Source organism: Meleagris gallopavo, chromosome Z (assembly GCF_905368555.1).
Source record: "Meleagris gallopavo chromosome Z, MGAL_WU_HG_1.1, whole genome shotgun sequence".
NCBI classification, from domain to species: domain Eukaryota; kingdom Metazoa; phylum Chordata; class Aves; order Galliformes; family Phasianidae; genus Meleagris; species Meleagris gallopavo.
The window spans coordinates 56,970,554-56,985,429 of record NC_139435.1 but is presented as its reverse complement, the minus strand read 5'-3'; the positions used below and the strand labels follow the sequence as shown (position 1 = coordinate 56,985,429).

Here is a 14,876-nt window from a genome sequence, read left to right as displayed (position 1 = left end):
TGTAACCCTTCTGCCCATATTTCCATTCTTCAAATTCTTGATCTCTTCAAGGTCTCCAATACAACATCAAGTGAAGAACAGTAGGAACACATAGGAGGGAGGAGGAGAATTTCTCCCTCACCTCAGGTGCCAATCAGTTAAAGAACTCAGTCATGTTCCACAATTCCTCTGACTGCAACAGTTCTGCATTTACTTGAAAATTCAACTGCTGCAGACAACCTATTCTCTTGTACATTTTAGCAGTAAATCTCAGCCCCATTGTGATCTAGCTAAGGGGAGTTTAAACAGCAAATTGTAAGTAAACTTCAGAAAAAATAAAAGCTTTGATTTAAACACCTTGTCAGTGCTTAGTAATGCCAGCTGAATCTGAAAGAAAATATACTGTTTTTATTTATTTAAAAAATAAAAGGAAATAAATATTCCTTATGTTCCAATGAAATCATCTTTACACTGAGACATTTTATTATTTATGAAAGATGAGCAATCCCTGAGAGACTTCAGTAATTCAAACATTAGCAGCATACATATATTATGTGTATCTCACTGGAAATATTATAACCAAATTTTAACACTTTTCTGTTGTAGACTTCAAGGAGTCTCATTCAAGAAGATAGTAACAGCTATCAGGTTTTATTTGAAGTCAGTGATAATAAATAGTTTTCTTTTTTTAAACTTTAGGTCTTGGCATTTTTTTAGCACAAGCTGCTAAGGGTTTCATATCTTTATTTTATCTAACAGCTGTTTTATAGGTTCTTTACAACAACTTTCCTATCAACAGAGTGAACTGACCTATACTGCTTTGTTTCCAGAAAACCTACATGGATTATATTGTGCTAACAAAGGCATGAACAATCTTAAGCACGCAATAAGCATAAGCAGCATTTGAAATGGGTGGTGTGGACAGCTACATTCTCTAATCTTCTTGGTAAAAAGCACTCATTCCCTATAACAGTGGCCCTGTCAAGTAGCCAAGTACACTTTGAAAGAAAGAAACCAAAAATCAAACAAAAAGGCATGCTACCATTTGGAGCTCGCAGGAAACCACACTGAACTGAGGAAGAAGCTGCCCTGATTTAATGAACTCAATGATGAAAGACAGTTTTCAGAGAGCTGATTAAAAGCAGCTTTGCATAAAGTGTCAACAACAAAGGGAAGAAATTTGATATTTTAGAATAAAATCTCTAGATTTGAAACATCAGATTTTTCATTTTACTCAGTAGGAACCAGTTGCACAAAACATTCAACAGAAGGAGTTATTCTTGTTATTTCTATCAAAGCACGACCAAGAAGCAACATAAGAAAAAAGCAAGATTCGTGTACCTACCTTTGCTTAGAATTCTCATCCTTGTAAGAAATTTTGTAAAAGCCATAGTATGTATCTGATAAATTAGATGAATATTCCAAGTTGACTGTGTAATTCTGTCCTGCAAGGAGAGACTCAGGAGCTATGACTGCTATCTGATCATGCAATGGATATTCCAGCAACTCAACTGCCTTTTCTTGACTTCCTCCTGATGAAGTAATAGTTGCCTTGGTGATATTTAGTCCTGAGCTGTGAAGCACAATCTTCTTAGTTACTTGGGTGACATTAACCATTATTTTCACAGAGCCTGTAAATTTCAGGGTAGTTAGGTTTGGCTGCAAGTCAAGATCATAATGCAGTGGTACAACATCAGAAGGAAGTCTTATTTTTGCCCATGGAAACAGCTTTCCATTGGTTGCCAAAGGATATATCAGTTCCATTGTACGATTTTTTTTATGGCAGCCTTCTTTGGTAAAGGTACATTTGGGAAGAAGATAAATCACCATTATCACTGAAACTGCAATCACAAGAACACCAGTGCAAACCAGCATGGTCCTCATAGAGGGCACTGAGCAAGAACCATTTGGACTTTGTCTATAGACAGACATGTTATTCCGGAGACCCGAGCTTCTGTTAATGAAGGACATCCCCAGCAGTTTTGCTGATGACTCATAATCCTCTTCATCATCATCCATTTCATGCTCCCCGAGGCCACGCACTAAGAGCCGTGAGCTTCTTGGTTCATATTCAACTTCATCAGGCTCCAAGGGGTGTAAACAGGGCTCTTTTGCCAAGTCAACCACATCAGGCTCTTCCTCAAACATGCTGTTTTCAATCATGTTCCTGGGTAGCTGAATCTGATCTGAAAAAGGAAAACAGAATATGCTACACCATAAACAAAAGACAGAATACTTTAATGACAGATCACCGAGGTAAAGAATGAGAAAAGCTTTCACTACATATACTACCATTTTACTTTCCTGATTTGTTTCCACTAAACACAGTCATGTTTTTCTGCCTACTGTAATTCTTGTTTCAGTATCTTGCCCCTTCCTGAACTTTAAGAAGATGCTTCTGCTGCACATAATCAGTTGTATCCTGTATCATAACTGGGAATCAGCTACATCACTGAATTGTAATTCCAGATCACTGATACCATTGCCTCAGTTGCATTATGTCTACCCAAATAATTCTCTCTGTATTCAGCTAAATTAGCTATGATGGAATAGTCGCAGGGTGAAGAACAGGCAACCAGAACAGTTCTAATGGTGTTTCTAAGATTCTAGTTCCAGAGTTCCTGTTAGAGGAGAAGACCTGCTGACGTATTAGCAGCTACATAAACAAAATATTCATTTTACATTTTTTATACACACAGAAAAAATACTCTCAATTTCTTACATGGCAATGGGAAGATGACTGTTCATTTAAGATCTAGCTTATGCAACCCCTGAAATTGTCTGGGCAGGTACGTTAAGTCAGAGCCAATAAGAGAGTTAGCATCCATAATTTTTTTTTTCCATAAGACTTAACAGATCACAAAATATAAACCAAAAATTCAAACTGATTTCAAGTTTATCAGGTACCTTCATATTCCACATATAGTTTTATTTCAAGCGAACTTTTGATTGTGTCTGTAAAAAGTAATGTCATAAAAAGTTATCTTTCAGCTAAGTGAAAGTGCTGAAGTTAGGAACACTGATGGGAAGAAGCACATACAGTTTATTGGACACAGAGACACAAAAATTGCTGTATCAGAAAGGAGGTTTTTTTTCGTAATGTGTTTCATCTAGAACATTACAAGCAGTATAGAAGGAAGTTGATTGTTTTTATTAGGGCATCACAGAGCTGCCTGAAGAACAAAACAATTCAATTGCAAAAGACATCTATATGGAGATTTCTCATACAGAATGTCCAAAAAATCTCATTAATTTTTCAGGTCTTTGCAATCTAGTCAATATGAGTTAGTCCCCTTTCACAGCCTCAAAGAGACTAAGCAAAACCGTCAAACTGTAAGGCTTCACATATGAAGGTCTACTGCTACTTGAATAACAACCGTATCTCCATCCTCCATCTTGTCTTCAGAATGAGAAAGATCTTTGAATCTATAAACATATTAAAAAGTAGGTTAACTTGTACTACTTTCTGTCAAGAATATACTAATTGCTGATCTACATGTAGCCAAAGTATCAGCATACCTGTAATACATTATGGATTTGATGTATATTGCTAAGATCCTTTTCAATATTTGCAGTTAACCACAAAACAGCTTGGTTTGGAAGGGATTTTGCTATAGGCAGGGCTGCCACCCACCAGCTCAGGATACCCAGGGCCCCATCCAACTCAGTCTTGAATGCTTCCAAGAATGGGACATTCACAGCTTTTCTGAGCAGCCTGCATCAGCGCTTCACCACACTCCAAGTAAAAAAAATTTCTGCTTAATATCCAATCTCAATCTATCCTCTTACAGCTTAAAATCATAATCCCTTGTCCTGACACTGCAAGTGCTGGTAAAATGTCTCTCACTTTCTTTTAACACTCTTTTAGTACTGGAAGGCTGCAATGAAGTCTCCTCTGAGCCTTCTGCTCTGCAGGATGAACAACCCCAAATCCTTAAGCTTTTCTTCACAGGAGAGGTGATTCTTTTTGTGACTCTTCATAGTTTCCTGCCACTTCCTTCAGAATTAAACTGACAAAACCATTCAGATACCTTCAAAATAAATAACGGCTTCAGAAATGGACCGCCAAGGCTTTAAAAAAAAAATTGAGAGGGGTTAGGGCTGTTGGGGTGGGAAAATACTAACTCATGTAAATCAGTAAGAGGAAGGTGTATTGATCAATTGAACAAGCAGTACGGAGATGGATGAAAGCAGGAAGTTTGCCAGAGTTCAGATATACCTGCCCATAGAACGTCCCAGTGCAAATGTGCTGTTCTGTCTATGAATAAGATCATAATGGCACAGGATATTTTGGAAGTGAACTCAGGAGGTCATCTGCTCTAGACTCTAGGCACAGTATCTCATAGTATTTCTCATTATAGTGCTAATGTTCAAGCCTTCAACATCTCAGTTCACTTCAGTGGCCAATAGTATTGATTCTGTGCTGAAGTCTGTGTACTCACAGCACAGAGGACAGAAAGCTAGGCTGTGAGAGAGAACATGCAAACAAATTTGTGGAGAAGAAAACATGGACAGAAGAGTATTGTGCGATGGAAGCTCTTTCAGAATTCTTCCACAATCTACTTCTAGTAGATTTTCTTGTTGCTTTTTGAATCTATTGGCTATCTTCAATCAAATTTGAAAAGAGACTGAAGGATAACCAAATTCCTCTGAGTACCAACCCAATCCCATCCCAAAACAGCCAGCTGCTATCAGAAGACACCCAAATTAATATCTGCTATATACGAAAGGCAAGTATTAGGACTCACATCTTAACCAATTCCAAAGGTAGCAGCCACTCAGAGCACTTCTCCAGCCTCAGCCTTGGCATATGCTGCTGCACTGCCATCAAGAGAAGGAGAGGACAGGGAAGGCACAGCAGAGGGAAGGAGGAGAAAGATAAAGAACTTCTGGCAGAGAGTAGGCCTCATTAGCTCTGCTTTTTAATGAGCTTATTTTCCAATAGGTTCTCTCTAATGCCAACTACCTTAATATTTTCAAAGTTGCATGCAAGCACTAGTACTCTTGAAAAAAATGAAAAATCTGAAAGAGAAATTAAGAAAAACTAGAAAAGTAAGGCAATTCACAGTTTCAACAGCTAAGATAATTTCTATGGAAAACAATAATAAATCCAATTTCAATTGAATTTTTTTGCAAAAATTCAGATCAAAGCCTGGGTATTGTGATGAACAGTGAGCAGTGATGAAAAATGTTGCACTGAACTATCAGCTTGATCACAGGCTATGAAATGAGAGCTGTAATGAAGTAGGCAGACTACTGTTCTCTACTTGAAAGCGTGCAAACAAAATATCAGAATATCAGAAGGTTACCAGAGTTACTTATGCTGATACACACATTCACAAGAGTATATGAGTCAGGCTACTTTTCTGAAGAGGAACCATGGCAAATATGCCACTTATGCTCAGTAAAACACTGAGTTCTGGTTCACTTGGATTTATAACAAAACAGTGTGAGTTATCATTCATCTTTCCTTTTAAACTCACGAGCTACTAAAAGGCCCACCAGAAGAACGAAAAATCTACAGGCCGTAAGAAATAAGAAGCAGACTAAAGAACAATATTGTAACCATGACATTCACTACTGCCTTATATCAAAGTATGGTCAAACTATATTCCACTATATATATTCCTACTATAGAACATACTAGAAGCACAAATTCCGAGACACAAGATGATTAATTCCGTTTTTAGTTACAATGCAGAAAAAAAAAAAAAAAAAAAAAATCAGAGTACTGCAGGACCAAGGAAGTTTAATTTATACAGAAGCAGCACGGTTCCAGCAAACTACTGCTTCCACACCAGAGGCTGCCGGTGCACCACAGGCAATGTGATCAATCTCTGTTCACAGCTAAGGAAGCACTGACTTGAGTTGCTGAAACGCACCATAAAATTCTGTCTTCAGACATGGTGATTTGCAAGCTACAGGTAAGCTTTGCCACACATAAGCTTAGTGTGAGAGCAAACAAGGAGGTTAAAAAAAGCCATGGGACTGAGCCTAATGCTGCTCCCTAGTTAGCACTAATGAAACAACACTCATCCTGGTTTCATACAGTCACACTTATCACAGCTGGAAGCCTAAACGCAGGCAGGAAAAACGAAGTTTACAAGACTTTTCTGCAGATTTGTAACATGCAAAGTAGAGGTTGTTACCATCTTTCCCAATACATGATCTATATCACTTGCAAGAGAAAACAAGATGAATATTTATGGATTAGAAGCAACTCTGAGAATAGATGCAACTTAAAAAAATGTGACATTTATCCAGAAAGCCAGTACTCTTATGCTGTAGAGATGAAGGAAGGCAAGTATTTTTTATAAAATGACTGTTTTCATAAAAGTTTATTTAGTTTTGGAACTAAAAGTTCTAGGTACCTGAAAAACTTTCACAACCTTATCTTCTCATTACAGTACTGACAGGATCACAACCTGTACATACACATATGCTTGGGTATGCAATTCAGCTGTAGTTATACAAGCCAACAATAAACCTGCTGCATGTACTACTACATCCTTCATAAATAAGAATTATGTACTCATACCTAGGTGAGAAAAAGTGTCATGACTGGAGGACACAAAGAAGAGTATTTAATCAGAACAAGCTAAACAGAAGGTTCCTTATCTTGTTCAGACAAGATATATATCTTTTACTTCTATATCCTTTCATAAACAAGTCTTTCAACTTACAAGGTAACTTAACATTATAAAGCTCTTTTGAATTTCCTGACCATGAGGAGATAATCAGGAGCAACAATAAAACTGTCCAGCAGTTGCTGAAAGTATTTATTTTGTTGGAAAATCTCCACTGCTATTAAAGAGAAGAATATAAGCTTTCCCTTGCAGTATATAAGCCCCATACAGCAACAAATAACAAATCTAATTATGAGTGACAGTGATATGGGAAGTTTTGGTTTTGTAATCCATTGCAAATATCCTGTGGAAAATGAGAAGTCATTATTCCTGTAATTTTAAAAGTCACAATCTTCATACAACACTATTGATACATATTTATAATGCAAGAAGTGTGTATTTTTCCCTTAATAAAAAAACAAAAAACAGTAATTTCTTTATTATCAGGCCTTCTGTCTACCTCAGAACTGAAACTTCAATAATCTAAATTCTTATGTAAGTTTAAGTGGCTTATTCCCCCAGATTAATTCTCTTTTAAAATATACGCAGAAAATGTTTTGTGGCATTCTTCTCTTTTTTTAGCTTTCCATATCTTTATTAAGTACTTACTGTAAAAAAAACAAATAAAAAACAACCCCTAAATCCAAGGATCCCTAATGGCACAGTCAGAACGACTGTCACTGCTTTTTGAGACAGTTCAGCTCATCATCATCTTCAATCAACAAGCAGGTGTCACGCAGCATTTCTTTTTAACAGAAGAAAGTAATGTTAAAAGAATCACAGTAACACCTGGCAGTTTGCAGAAAACCAAACTCCTATCACAGACATAAGCATAGGAAACTTCCCATCATCCCGAAGAACTTGGCAGCCAAACAAGTGGCAGTATGTTGTTGCAGACCAGCAGATGTGGCAAAGCCCGCAGTCAAACCAATAGCTATGTGCAAAGCATGTTTAGCAGCTGAAATCAAGTTAATACCCGCAGAACTTAAACTACTTCAGATACATTTTAAGTAACAGGAGAGAGGGTGCAGAGACAGTGCGGTGCAGAAACAGGTAACAGGAATCTATCAACATGTCCCATCAGGTTCTTCCAGGGAACAAAGAAACACTGCAATCAAAGGACCTGTTCTGCGGCTGAAAGTAAGGCACTTTGTGCAGAAGGAAAAACACACCTCCACCCTCAGGACAGGAGACACTAAAAAAACATGTATTTTCCAGAGAAATGTTCCATGAGCTAGCAAAATTGGATAGACAGGTTCAAAAATTTGGTATATCATGCATTTAACAGTCAATGTCTTTCACTTTCCTTGAAATATTTTCACAGAGAAAACAGGAGTATTCAGTTGTGCGAGTACCAAGAAAAATCAAGAAATTTATAATCGCAAACTAGTTAGTCCATTATTGATTAAAACAATGTAACCCAAATGAAATCTCTTCATGAGATTTCAGGGAAGCAAGGAGGAGCACAGTGTTCATTATAACACCTTCACCTCCACAACTCAGATTATATAACAGAAACTGAAATGCAGCACTTACACAGCTGACACGGACACTATGTCAAATAATAATTCTGTGTAAGGAATGACCCCGGGATCAGCTACCAGCATCCAACAATGGGGTTATTTATCCAGGGCCACAATGATTCACTTAACTTTTACATCCAAGTTTTGAAGTTTTGAACTTCTCTTAGCAGACAAAACAGCAAACCTCATCACCAAAACACAGGACTTTCCCCCTTAAGGATGTTCTACAGCCAGAGAACAGGAATGGGCTAGAGTCTATCAATTCACCTGCACACTGAGGACTTAATGAGTTCATCACCTCCTTTTCTGCTAGCCAGGAGAAGATAAAATGACAGAAAACATGACCCCATTCTAGGTTTGCCCCACTCCTCCAAGTACTGAGGTTGGCAAATTTACCAAAGGATTGTGCAGCTATTTCTGACAACAGTAGACAGAGGAACTAACTTGTCCTTCCTCAACTAGGAGCCTGGGTTGGCCAAGCACTCTGAACTAGTTCTTGCCTTACTCTAGTTTCTAAGCAGAGGATCCCTTTACTTCTAATCTTCTCCTCTAGCTCTCAGCTCTGCCTCTGCTACGTCACCTCAGCTTGTCACTATCGAGGCCAAAGACTTTGAAGCCCTTCAGAAATAACCATATGTCTACACTGAGTCCTTGGATTAGGTACAGGCTATTATTTTTTCTTAAAAGGCCTCTGTAGGGTTTAGATTCTGTTGTCTGTAATATAATTAACACACAAGGACTGCTTCAAAAGTAATTCCTCATATTACACGTTGTTTGCCTACGCCATCAGAGGTGGATGTTGGTGGTACATCAGTAGAGGTGGAAGCTTCCCACCAATATCCCATTACATTTTGTTGCTGTGTGACAGAGTGGTGTCTGATGTGGAAGTGCAGATGAAACAAAAGAATCACTGAATCCTCCCATGCAGGAAAAAAGGCAGCCTATGACATTCATCAACACTTGCTGAAAATTTCTGGAGGCCAAACAGTGTATATGAGTACAGTGAGGCAGTGGGTAGTGCACTTCAGCAGTGGTGACAGTGGGTAATCCCCACTGGTGAGTAGCATGAAGAGTAGCATGAAGGCTTTTGTTCATTGCTGGTGGAAACGATTAACCAACGGTTGGTCTGTATTGAAGAATAGTGTTTTGTAGTTGAGAATTTGCTCTATCAAAGTCCGTGCTCTTTTATCTGTCATAGTTTCCATGGAAATAAATAGGAGGCATTACTTTTGGAGTTACCTAAATGCAATACATACATACATACAATAGTGAACACCCTGTTGCAGAGATCTTTCCAGTAATTAAAACACTTGCAAATGCAAAAGTTTGAGCAAGTATAAAAACTGATACTGTAATCTCATAGCAAATAAAAATATTAAATTTCACCAGAAACTTTCTTCCTCCTCCTCTCTCTTACACACTCTACACTTCCAGAGCTTCCAAGAATTCCAACAGCTAGGACAAGGCAGCAAGACCCAATAGAAAGGATGCCAGTGAAAGACTCTGATCTCCCTTCTGTATCACTGTGGTTTAACCCAGCAACAGGTCAGCACTGTATGTCCACTTGCTCACTGATTTCCCAGCAGGATGGGGGAGAAAAATTGAGAAAGCAAAACAAATGTGTGAATTCAGATGAAAATTAGTAAGACCAAATGGGAAGCAAAATAATAGCCACAACATATATACATAGGTGTATATATATATATAAAAAAAAGTATATATATATACACCTATGTATATATGTATATACACAACAAGTGATGCACAATACAGTCACCACATACCAATCAACACCCTGTCTGGCTCCAAGCAACAGCTGTCACCCCCACCTCAACTACCCCCTTTATTTCTTTTTCATGACATCACCAAGTACAAAATATATATACCTTTTCCCAGCTCTCCTGTCTCCACCCCCTCACAGTTCCTGGTGCCCTCCCACACCCCTTGCTGGCAGAGCAGAACAAGAAGCTGAAATGTCCTTGAGAAAAGTGCTCACTGCAACAATTAAAATATCACTGTCATCATCACTGCTCTCACCCTAAACACAAATCACACCAGCACTCCCAACACTACAAAGAAAATTAACTCTATTCCAGAGGAAAACAGCATACATATCTTCTAGTTTGGAACACAGCTTCCTTCTTCAGTGTTTTTGCCTACCCTCTCCTGAGCCTATGGCACATTTTGCAAAGTGCAAAGCCAATTACCCCCCGTGACTGTACTGGTTCTTACATGTGTCTGACACAATGGAGTTTCAATTTTGCCAGAGCTTTCAGTGAATACTGTGACAAATGCAATTCATCATCAATGTTCCAGAGGTAGGCATTCAATGTTTTCTACACAATTCCATAATGCATACACTTAATAGTTATAGCCTTGGTCAGTCAAATGTATCCAGGAAGCAAAAATTCAGCTGCATTAACATGATTAATGCACGTGTATTTACATGTGGAACAAAACAGCAGCCTCTTAATTGGATCCAGAGGAAGAAATAAAAAAAACCTTTAACTGAAAAGAATATATACTTTAACTATACATTTTTTAAAAAATGCTTTATTGTGCTTACAAAATAACACCCAACCAAAGCTGTACAAGATTTCTTAAATTTGGCCCACAGACAACTGATTTGCAGCAGAGTAAGGAAAGAATCCCTGCTGCTATTCCTGCTGTGGTGCAGACACAACTCTGGAACACAGCAGCACTGGCATAACTCCTGCAGTTCGCAAGCAACAATTACACTGTATGGGAAACCTATGCAAAATCCTAATGGAAACCTCTTTCTTCAGTGGTTCAGGCAAGCAACAGTACTTCAGGATTCACCCCAACCACAGAGGAAAGGGGAACTAAATAGTCTGCAGAAAAGTGAATTCCTCATCTCAGGAAATTCCTAGCCTTGAAACTTACCAAATTGCTCTATGCAGTGATAAGCAGCATGCATTCTACAGATGACAAGTCTAACTTCCTAAACTGAAGACATCCAAAACCTTGTGTGTACACATTAACAACTGCCCAGAAACACAAAATAAACCAAAACCTTTGTTATGAAATCTGCCCTTTAAAATACACTATAATCTTCACCATTGGAGTGGTGCACGAGCAAAAAAAATTTGTCACTTACTTTCCATTCTTTTGCTCAGCGTTGCACACTGAATGGATGGTACTTAAGGCCATCACTTGAATACAGCATTACGTTACTTCTTCTAGTGGATAAGTATCACTCAGGTATAAGAAGGGATACAATTCAACAAAGCAACACTTCTTAAAAACAGAGCGAAAACATATATACAACAGTCAACCAGCTTAGAAATAAGACAAACACCTGATGGTATTCTGGGAAAATCAGAAATCCTACTTGAAATTTTGCCTTCGTTCCACCATCATTTATTTCATCTACCAGCTTGGAGACTGAGCAAAGAGAATGGAAGTCTTTTCAAAAAGAAAAATGAGATGCAGTACAGCATACCTGAGAACAACCTTGCACAGATAGAATCATCAAAATCAAGCGAAAATTTACAGGTCACATCAGAAAACCAGTCTGTCAAAAAAATCAGAGTTCCCAGCACTACTAGTTGTTTGTGTAAAAAGAAGCACTCATATATCCCCCATGCACTCACATGCACACAGCAGCTGAAGTCCCCAGCACCTACGATATCTCCAGAAGTACAACTGGAGGGCTCAGCAGCTGCAGCACAATTAGAGTTCAGCTGAAGCACCCTTCGCCAGACATGAGGCTCCCAAAACCAGACCCGCAGCCCCTTCACAAAGAACGGGCTAAGGCCTGTTGGGTATCCCAGCTCTGCTACTCTTCACCTGAATGCAGGTTTATAACCCCATCTTCCACTTGTGGGAGGAAAATCGTGAACTAACAGCTCCTTCAGAAATGACAAGTTATCCTCAGACTGAAACACGATCAGCACCAGTGCTGCGCATGAGATTGCATGTGCTCATTAAAGGTCCGTGCCAGCTTTCTCATTATAAATAGAACGAAGGCATGACTGTAAACATTTGCTTTGGATGGAAATATCTATGGAAACATTACGTGCCCTGTTCTGAATTTTCAAGCTCCATGTTGTTTTCAAACACTGCGCAGCAAAGCAAGAGACACAGGAAGCATTCAGAACTGGTCATTAGAGAACGAGCTTGAATCATTTCAAAAATGGATTATGGATTATACTCACTAAAAACAGGGTCTTACATGATTTTCCAGACTCCCGTGAGTATTTTAGTTGGCTCCAGAGCAATTAACACTTACAGTTAAGAGTTGCTGAGCCAAGAAAAAAATGACTGGTTCAGTTACTGTGAGAAATATGGTGCAAAATTAAAATAACAAAGCAGAAATGCAAGTCCCTCCTGAAAATAGTAAAATAAGATAGGCCCACAGAAATCCTGTATCAAAATAGCAGACCAGCTTTCCAAATGTACCTATTGCTTTGTGTATACAGGATGAAATATCCTGAAAGCCACTACTAAATGAGCAACTCCTCTGTCTGGAAGAAAGACAATGAATATCCAAAAGTCACACCAAGACAGTCTGCCAAAAAGCCCTGACAGTTAAGACAAGCAAACAAAACTGAAACACAATGTATTTTACTGCTGCAAATTTTTAGACCCCACTAAAGGTATACACAAATCTGGACTCTCTTCTGATGACTAGTGAGAGCTGTACACTTTATGCATTGCTTACTGTGTTTCCTAGCAGACTAACAACAGCGCCCTGCAACAGTTTGTGACACACCAGTTTGCTTCATGATGCTTTCAGCAGAGACAATAACAGAAAAAGTCACAAGATAGTAAGAAACCAAATACAAATGAAGGAGCAGTGAAAATGATGGAAGCACGTACCACAGCAACATAAGAATGTCAGTGCACACACTACGGATGATGTAAATATGCCAAGTGTTTTTATTTAAGGAGAAAAAAGAGGGAACGAAAGCACATCAACAGCATTAAATTTATGACACTACTACTCCTAACAGATTATATCTGAATTTTGTGACATTTGAAATCCAGACTCAGATTTAACATGACACTAATGTAACCTTCATAAATAGCATAGCAAGTTCTTTGTTTTCAGCAGGCACAGCTCAGAAGCAATTGGCAATGAGCAGAGACAACCTAATCAAGAGCTCACATACACACAGTGTTATGTTCGAAATTTAATGTTCTCTTGAATATGCATAGTTGACAAAACCTACAGAAGAGGAGATTTTATCAATATCCAGAAGAGTGTCTACTCCCCCATATTTTACCAAGCACCTGTATGGAAGCTATGAGGTCAGAGTTATGTGTAATAAGTACTCTCTAAGGAGTAACTCTGATGACTGTTACAGCATACACACACCTCTGAACAATCTCAAATCTAGACTCACCTTGGAAGAATAACTACTGTTCACTGCAAACTTGAAACTGTTTCCACTTAACAACGTTAAGTCCAACGTTTCAGACTTTTCTGCTTTGAAGCAAGCTTCACTTTGGAAATGTCCTAGTTTTGGCTAGAATTGAATTAGTTTTCTTCACAATGTCCAGCAGGGCCATGTTTGGATTTGTTGCCACAACAGCACTGACAGCGCACCGATGTTTTAGTTGTTGCTGAGCAGTACTGCCCAGAGCCACAGATGTTTCAGTACTTCAGCTTCTTGTACTGTCTGGCCAGCAGGAGGAGCTGGGGGGCACAAAGAGCTGGCAGGGAGCAGAGCCATGACAGCTGACATGGACAACGGGAAGTCTCACACCATGTGATGCTCTGCAGGGGGTAAAGGAGGTAAAATTGGGGTAAAGGAGGAAGAAGGCACATTACCAGAGCATAAGAAGTGCCTGGACAATGCCCTTAGATACATGGTCCGATTTTTGGATGGTGCTGTGTGGAGCCGAGTTGGACTCAATTATCCTTATGAGTCCCTTCCAACTCCGAGATCGGATGATTCAGAGGGGAATAGTGTTTGTCCTCCCAAGCAGTCAAGCTGCATGATGAACCCAGTCATCCCGCCTGATGAAAGGAATTCCTTCTCTAGCTTTGCTTATACAGGTAGTTCTGCTTCACCCAGCAAACTGCCCATACCGTTACAAGGGAGTTCCTCATTGCCAAATGCAGCCTAGCTGCCTGAGGGGTCAGACCGCAGCAGAAAGACACCAGGCAGAATTTCTATCTGCTGGTAAAATCAGTGTACAGGGCAAACATCCTTCAGTTCTGAAGGAGGAAAACCACAAGTATTTCAACTTGCAAGTAAAAAACTTCAGGTGTGAGAAGTATTTTATATTTGTTAATTTCTTATTTTCAGGAGAAAAATCTTTTTGAAGAAACAGAAACAAGATAGTTTGGTACAAAGCCATTTTCTCTCTCAGACTAATGAATTCAGAAGACAGAGGGGAAGAATCCAACAGAAGAAGCACAGCCAAGAAGCATTTGGAAATACAATGTATTACTACAGAAATTCCAGAATCACCCATATGCCTTGGCTGCTTTTTGGAGACTGAACAGAAGCAATATGTAGGCTAACAGCATGTCCTTACCTCCCATGATGCTACAAGAGCACACATGTTCATTTTTAATACACCAAAAACAAACACCTGAAAACACAGGCTTATGTGCTTTTACATAATGAACAAAGTCATCTAAGAAAGAGAAACAAAACCATTTGTTTTTGAGCCTAGAACAAGACTTAGCACTCCTCCTAAAATTACTGTGTACAGAAAGCAAAAATGGCACACACTAACACAGACAGAAGCAACTCTAAAAAACTAACATAAA

At 38.9% G+C, this 14,876-nt stretch overlaps 1 protein-coding gene across 4 annotated transcripts in view; it reads right to left on the bottom strand.

Moving 5' to 3' along the window:
• The window catches only part of LNPEP (leucyl and cystinyl aminopeptidase), a 60,946-nt gene that overhangs the window by 36,144 nt on the left and 9,926 nt on the right, over positions 1-14,876 (bottom strand). For 2 of the 4 annotated variants that reach the window (XM_085213151.1, XM_085213153.1), the window contains exon 2: positions 1,325-2,165. In XM_085213151.1, coding sequence (XP_085069277.1) covers positions 1,325-2,165 — 841 coding nt within the window. Of the gene's footprint in view, positions 1-1,324; positions 2,166-11,742; positions 11,980-13,497; positions 13,639-14,876 lie in introns of those variants that run through there. The other 2 variants (XM_085213154.1, XM_085213152.1) reach the window with 2 other exon arrangements.